Raw genomic sequence first — 7,490 nt, 5'->3', positions numbered from 1 at the left:
GTGGGAACTGTAAGGAAGCGTGTGGAATGGGGTGGGGAGCTGTGTGGGGACGGGCAGAGTGGAAGGGGTTTTCAGGGGCCATGTGGGTGCTGTGGGGGCCGTGGACTCTGAGAAGTGGGTCTGTGTGTGTGGAATGTTGCGGGAGCTGCGAGCACCAGTGGGACCCTGAGAAGTGAGGACTGTGAGGGATCGCGTGGCGGCTGCGTGAGGAAAGGTTTGAGGAATGCCGGAGACTTTCGGGGAGCTGTGAGGAGCTGTGAGATCGGGTGTGTCAGGCTGTGAAGATTTGCGTGTGCAGAAGTGTGAAGAACGCATGTGTAACGAGGCCCTACGTAGTGATCTCTGAGGATCGGGTGGAACTGTGAAACTGTGAAAGAATTGCGAGTGAGAACTTGTGGGAAACCATGAGGAATGGTGTGAGGAGCCTGAGCGATCCCGCAGTCCATGCGGCTGGAGTCCGGTTCACAGTGACTGCTGTGTTCCTTAGTGGGGGGGGGGACTGAGGAGCTGGGCGAGGAGCCCTTTGGGGAAATGCGAAGCTGGATGGGAGGTGGGAGGGACTGAGGGACTGTGTGGTGACCCGCCAGCAGCTCCCTGAGGGCTGTGTGCGGGACTGAGGACATGGAAGCCACTTGGGAACCACGGACTGGCCATGTGAGGGACCCTGGATGGACTGTGACGGAGACTTTTGAAGGGGCCGAGGGAGAGGGTTTTCGAGGAACTGGCTGAGGAACCGCGTGGAGCAGGGAGTGTGGGCAGAGGCTGGCGGATCTGAGGCTCTGAGGATCTGAGGTCCTTCCCTGCTTGTCGGGCAGCAGTGGGCGGGTCGTCAGCAGGGCTCCTAGCGCCTGCTTTAGCCAAGGTCTGGTCCTCAGGCCATTCGTGCTGCGTGAAGGGTAGGCAGGGACAGGGTGGCCTGGGGTGGCCGTCAGGATGGAAGGTCAGCGTTGCACCGACCCAGGCTTGAGACGGTGGAGGCTGGGAGAGCAGGGTGGTCCTGGGAGATGGCCCACTGGACAGGGAGGCCGTGAGGGACCGGGAAACCTGGGGGCTGCTGACTCCTTGCTGAACTGGCTGAATGGACGTTTATCTGGAAACAAGAAATACGACATATGGCGGAGAATTCACCCTCAGGAATTAGAAAATCAAAAAGGAAACTAGAAATAGTTTGTTCCTACCAAGTTTCCGAAGAGAACAGGAAGCAGTCGTGCTGCGGAGCTGCGGGACGGACACCCTGAAACCCGATTGCAGAGAGGTCGCTTCGGCATTCTGGAAGCCCCTTAGACAGGGAGTCTCAAGAGCTTCGCAGTTTTCCATGCCCTGTGGGCCAGTGGAGCCTTCCTGGGCTTGTCTTCGAGAGCAGTGGTGACTGTGTGTGCCCAGCCCTCGAGGTGGCTTCTGCGGGCATGTCCCTGGGTACAGGCTCCAGGGCTGGGGCCTTGCTCTGCAATGCTTCATAAGCCAATGCACACAGGAACCGGTAGACATTGGAAGTCCCTGAAATCCACAGTTAGTGGGATCATTAAGTCAGTCACAGAGTGCCCATCAGAAGCAACTCCCGGCAGCCGTGACGTGGACGGAGTTCATGTTTTGAGGAACTGTTATTTACCTTGATAGAGAAATAGACAGCCAAAGAGATGACAAAAGTGTGGAGGGTGCTTGACCCTGAGGACAGGCGCTAGAGGAGGGCCTGTGAGCTGGCTTCTGCAGGCCCGCAGGGAGAGGGCAGGTGAACGCTGGGTGGAGGGGAGGGGTACGCTGGCGGGGAGGTAAGTGGGGCAGAGGCCAGAGGCCCAGATGGCCACATCTCATTGTGGGGCCTCTTCCCTTTGGTCAGAAGGAGTCGCTGATGGTGTTCGAGGAGGAGCCATGGGCTCAGATGGGCCCTTCAGACAGGGTAGAGGGAGGACACACTTGCTGGGGACATCAGCACTCCTGGCTCGTGTCTAGCTGGGCGGCCCAGACACAGCCAGGGTGGAGGAGGGAGGAACCTGAGGGAGGTGCTCACAAGTCCATGACTGGCCTGGAGGAAGCCTCTGGCCTGGCACCCTGGGGTCTGGGCAGGCAGAGGCCTGGGCGGCCTGTGAACGTGTCCAGCCCAGCCTCCGGCTTTGGGGAGCCACGTGGCAGGGCCCGCTCCGGCTCCTTCCTTTCCCTTCCTCTCCAGTGGGCCTAGCTTGACCTTGAATGTTCCTCCCCCACAGAACAAGAAAAAGAAGAAGACAGATTTCATTCCTTACCGAGACTCCGTGCTGACCTGGCTCCTCAGGGAAAACCTGGGTGAGAACTCGCGGGTCTGCCTGTCCCCAGGGCTCTCATCCCACACCTCTTCCCACCTGAGGGGGTGCCCAGTCACCAGGAGGCCTCTCACCCTGTCTCAGCTGAGGCCGGGAGGTGAACCTGGAAGGTCCAGTCAGTTCTTGGCCCTTCTGGAGGGCCTGGGGCAATGGCCAGCAGTGGGCTAACGGAGCCAGTGTGAGGACCAGGACGGCCCAGGGGGCGGCACAGCCCACACCTGCCTGTGTCCGTGGTCCTGGGTCAGGTGGGCTGTGACCCCCTTCTCTGGGCCTTGGTTTTCCCTACCTGTAATGGGGGCTTGGGACTCGATCTGGGAGCGCTGCTTGCTGGGTTCTGAGGGGCTGTCATGAACCTCCTCTTCCCCATCTGAGCTCTGAGCAGTGAGAGTTAGTGGGGAGGTAGGGACTGAAATGCACCCAACACTGATCCCGGCCCTCCCTGAACAACCTTAGAGTCCTCCCCACCTGCATTTACAGCTGAGAGGCTGGTACCCAGGGAGGTAAACTGAGTCTTGAGCCTGGTGAACATAGATGACGGGGGTCTCGGGCCTCCCTTGGCTGCATGGCTGAGGTGTGCAGAGCCCTGGCTGATCACCTCTGCACCCCACAACTAGCTAGGCTGCTCCCAGCTCACGCCGGCATTGCAGACTGCAGCAGGCCTGCCTGGTGGAGAAGCAGGTGGATGGGCCTCGCGGAGCGAGGATGAGTGTGTGTTCCTTCACCTGAGATGCAGGCTGGGAAGGAGCCCCCTGCTCCAGGCACTCCCACGTTCAGCCCCAGGGTGGGGGCAGGGGAGTCCTCCCACGGAGGCTTTCCTGGGGTACGTGTGGCCTGTGCCCAGCGCTTCACACTGTCTCCTCAGGCCATATGGGGACTCACCGGGGACCCATGCCCTGGGAACCTGGCCCCGAGGACCCACAGGTCCCTGGGGTCAAGCAGGCAAAGTCATCTGTCCAGACTTGAAGCACCAGGAGGCGGCAGTCCCAAGGGCTGGGTGGACTCAGTGGTGACCTTGTCCAATGGCTGAGGCCACCTTGACCGGGTTCCCTGAAGAGAAGGAACAGTCTGTCCCTCACAGCGCGCATTACACGTGCTGGGATCTGGGTAACATGGGCCAGGAATCCGATGATAAATACCGAGAAAAATGTTTCAAATGAAAATGGTGGAAGTGCGTGAGAAAATTATGGAACGCAGATGGTCTTTATCTTGGAGTAAATGCCTCAAAACCCGCCCCAACTTGCCTCTCTGCTTTGGGGGAAAGAAGGCCTGATTGTTGTGACGTGCCCCAGATGTGAGGAAAACACTAGAAGTAATGGGGTGCCTGGTGCACAGGTGAGGAGGCAGCCGAGGAAGCCGGGGTCCTGCTGTTGTCCGTGTTCATGGGGGTGTGAGCTCTGCCTCAGTTTATCTCTCTGGGCCTCAGCGTCCCCATCTGCAGATGTGGGGGGAGGGAACAGGCATAGCACTGGGGCCTAGACGCTTCTCTGGGCACAACCTGGCCTTCTGCCCACAGGCGGTAACTCAAGGACAGCTATGGTGGCAGCCCTGAGTCCTGCAGACATCAACTACGACGAGACCCTCAGCACGCTGAGGTGAGCTCTCCCGGGAGGCAGGCTCTGCTTCTGCCCACTGCTCTTGGGGGACGGACCCTCCTGTGTTTGAATTAGGAGCTTCAGTGAGCAGGGGCGACTCTTTTTGGGGGGGTTATCCTGGACTGTGAGGCTGGAAGGGACTGTTTCTGGGCCCCCTGTGCCTGCGTGGGCCCTGTCCATTCCCTCCATGGAGCCTTTGGGGTGTGCTTTGGGGCTGCAGGCAGCCCAGGGCCCTGTGGCACCAGACTGGGAGACCTATGCCTTTGGGCAAAGCAGCTGACACTCATCTGCCAGCCGGGGAGAGCCAGTGGAGATTTTTAGGTGGCAAAGGGGGCATAGGTGTGTCTTATGGGCAGGGCGGGCACCAGGGGTGGGGAGCCTGGGACCTGGCCGTGCTGGACACTGCTCGGTGGCTTGGGTGGTGGTCTCTACCCTGCTCACTGACCGGTTTTGACCCTGAACCACCAGTGCTTAAGAGAAACAAAGAGCGTGTGTCCCAGTAGAGGCTGGTGTACTTGCTGGCAATGTGGACGTGCACGTCGGCTGGTACACGGCGTGGGCAGAAGCCTATGTACACGGAGATGTTCTCACACTTTTCTCATTGGATTTAACCTCTATCCTGAAACAACTGGGGGTGAGGACACCACCCTGTCCATGCTCTCCTGGGCCTCAGTTTCCCCAAGCGGGTGAGCTGCAACTGGGTGACCTCACCCGTACGTCTCCTCTGGCTGTGGCCCCAAATGCTCTCCCCAGCGACTTGCCATGGGGTGACTTCCCACTCTGTGCCAGGCTGTGCTGGCTCGGGTCCACCCCTGGCTCGGCTGTCTTGGGCAGGGCTCTAGGCACCCTAGGGACCTGCCAGGCATGGCCCTGTCCCGAGCACAGCCCCACAGCCCCCTTTGCCGCCCAGGTATGCCGACCGGGCCAAGCAGATCCGCTGCAATGCCGTCATCAACGAGGACCCCAACAACAAGCTGATCCGCGAGCTGAAGGATGAGGTCACCCGGCTGCGTGACCTGCTGTACGCCCAGGGTCTCGGCGACATCACCGACAGTGAGTGCCCGGCCAGCCTGTCTGGACAGGGTGTGGGGCCTGGGGCTCAGGGGCCTCGCAGGGCGTCACGCCCTCCCTCCTGGGGCCACCACTCTGCTGGCCACGCCCTGGGCTGGCGCAGCTCCAAGCTGCCCCCAGAGCCCCTTGGGGCCAAATCCCTGCCCCTGCTCTGTGTTCCTGGGCAGAACTGCCTCTGGGAGGGAGGCAGGGTCGGGGCCCTGGACAAGGGCGTTTCCTGGCCTTGGCCTGGATGGTACCACATGGTTTGGGTTTGGCACGGATGCCAGTGGGCCGAGACAGCTCCCCTGGAAGCCCCACAGGCAGGCTGTGGGTGCTGGGGTCACGGCAGGCCCCACGTTCTGGAGCTGGAGACCTTCACCACCCCGCTCGCGGCCACGCACGCACTGCTGGCCACCCTGGCCTGTGAAGGGTGTGCCTGACCCTCTGGACAAACCTGTTCTTCTGTTTCTCTGTCTCTCCCCCTCCCCCACGCTCCCTTCCCCCGTAGCCAACACTGTGCCTGGAGGACCCAAATGTGTGTATTCCCTCTGCTGCCCTCCGCATCTCTGCTTCCAGCCCCAGCCAGCATGGGGGCCCAGGGCAGCACGGGCAGGGGGGGTGAGCCCAGGGCACCTGCTCTGCTCTCTTCTCCTTTTGGGGGCAGAAAGCACTGCTCTGCCTCAGCCACAGGGCCTGCTGGTAGACGTGGGATTCTCTCTGCCTCTGAGCCCACACCCTGACTCATTCCCATCCATATGGTCTAGATGGGAAACAAGGCCCTGGGGGAGTCAGGGTGCAGCTGAGGCCTTCTCAGGCTCCAAGTGGCCAGGTCAGGCCTTTGAGCCTCTGTGCCCCGAGGCCTGCGAAGGTCAGGATATCAGCACCAAAGGGCCAGAGCGCAGGAGGGACTGAGCTGTCCCCAGCTCTCAGCTCAAGCCTCTGTGTGCCAGGCCATTTCTCTAGCTGACCTGACCCCACACGCCCAGGCCCGCCACTCTGGAAGTGCCACGAGCCTCAGCTTTCGCTGTGATGCTGCCAAATCCCGCTCAGCCTCTGTGCCTCCTGGCCTTGGCTCTGGCTCCATGGGGCTGGGTACCTCCTGAGCCTGGCTGCAGGCACCCTCCACCTCCCCTACGCCCGTGTCCGGTGCTTACTGCTGCTCTGCTGTGTGTTTGCTTCTGCTAGGAGACCCCTGGCACTGCCCACTCCAGGGATGTCACAGCCCCACCTTCCGGGCCTTAGGGGTGTGTGAGCGTGGGTGGGAGGGTGAGCGCCTCGTGGCGGGGAAGGGCGTCCCCTAGAGGGTCCATGTTCGCCTCCTGCACGATGGTCTCTGGGCTGATGTCCACGTCAGTGGCTGGACGGTTAGTGCAGCCTGGCCACACAGCTCAGGGCTGTGTGGTGTCCCGCGGTGGGTTCGAGGGGCCGGAGGAGGAATGTGGGGTCTGTATGGTGCGCTGCCGGTGGCCTCCGCAAGCCACTGAACAGCGCAGGAAGACGCAGGGTTGACAGGCTTCCAGCCCCCAGGTGCGGGGTCTGCATGGCAGCCTGGCCGTGAGGCCTGGAGTGCAGATGCCTGGCAGGGGGTGCAGGGGAGCTCCAGGGTGCCCAGGGCTGTGTCACGCTGCTGCTGGGGAGGGCAGGCTTGGGGGGCAGGCAGGCACGTGGGTGCCACTGCCAGTCGGGTCCCGTCGGAGGCGAGGGGTGGCAGGAAGGCCTTGCATGCGCTTGTCCTGGGCCGGATGGGCTGCTGTGCCGTGCTGTGGTTTGTGTCTTGCCTTCTCTGGGCTCCACCTCTTACTTTTTCCCATCTTGGTCTTTTTTCTCTCCCTCCCTGTCTGTCTGCCTGCCCTGCCCCTCCTCCTCATAGACGTGTTCGACCTTGAGAACAATAACCTTAACCGTGGCGGGACGGTGAATCCAGCCCCTGACCCTCTCTCCACAGTGACCAACGCCTTGGTGGGCATGAGCCCCTCGTCCTCACTCTCCGCCCTGTCCAGCCGCGCAGCCTCCGTGTCCAGCCTCCACGAGCGCATCTTGTTCGCCCCAGGCAGCGAGGAGGCCATCGAGAGGCTGAAGGTGAGGGCACCGCATGGGGCTTTGGGGTGGCAGGCTTTGGGAGTGGGGGGCTTGAAGGAGTGAGAGCCCCTTGCCTCCTGGGCATAGCCCGTCCTCGCGGGACCATCATGGAGGACCTGCAGGAGCGTCTGGCGTGTGGCACACTGGTGCCCTGTGCCTGGCTTGTCCCCAGACCACCCATAGCAGCCAAGGCAGCCAGTTCACTTGGGCATCCCCAGGCTGGGGTCTGCACGACACTCAGCTGCCAGACAGGAAACGCCCTGCGGGTCCCCAGACATGGGTGTCTGGATGGCATGTGCCCCACCCGGGCCAGGCCTGAGTAGGGAAGCTCTAAGCATGAATGCCTGGGGTGGAGACTCCTCCCATCGAGTTGCATTGTGAGTGGGCGCAGTGAGCTGGATGGCATCCGCGGGTGGAGGGGGACCCTACAGTGCTCCTCCACTGGCGACAGCGCCGGGTCACGGCAGCT

At 61.8% G+C, this 7,490-nt stretch overlaps 1 protein-coding gene across 1 annotated transcript; it reads left to right on the top strand.

Annotated features, from left to right (window-relative positions):
- Window positions 1–2,164: 2,164 nt before the first annotated feature.
- On the top strand, window positions 2,165–7,099 carry LOC116547446 (kinesin-like protein KIF1A). Its single transcript, XM_032273401.1, has 5 exons — window positions 2,165–2,280; window positions 3,811–3,889; window positions 4,800–4,942; window positions 5,451–5,477; window positions 6,888–7,099. Exons 2-5 carry the CDS (start codon window positions 3,831–3,833, stop codon window positions 7,082–7,084), a joined length of 426 nt encoding a protein of 141 aa, XP_032129292.1. The 5' UTR covers window positions 2,165–2,280; window positions 3,811–3,830; the 3' UTR covers window positions 7,085–7,099.
- The last annotated feature ends 391 nt before the right edge of the window (window positions 7,100–7,490 follow it).

This window comes from Sapajus apella, unplaced genomic scaffold (genome assembly GCF_009761245.1).
Source record: "Sapajus apella isolate SASKATOON/1434 unplaced genomic scaffold, GSC_monkey_1.0 scaffold3195, whole genome shotgun sequence".
NCBI lineage: Eukaryota > Metazoa > Chordata > Mammalia > Primates > Cebidae > Sapajus > Sapajus apella.
The sequence above is the reverse complement of the archived record's forward strand: the minus strand, read 5'-3'. Positions and strand labels throughout refer to the sequence as shown.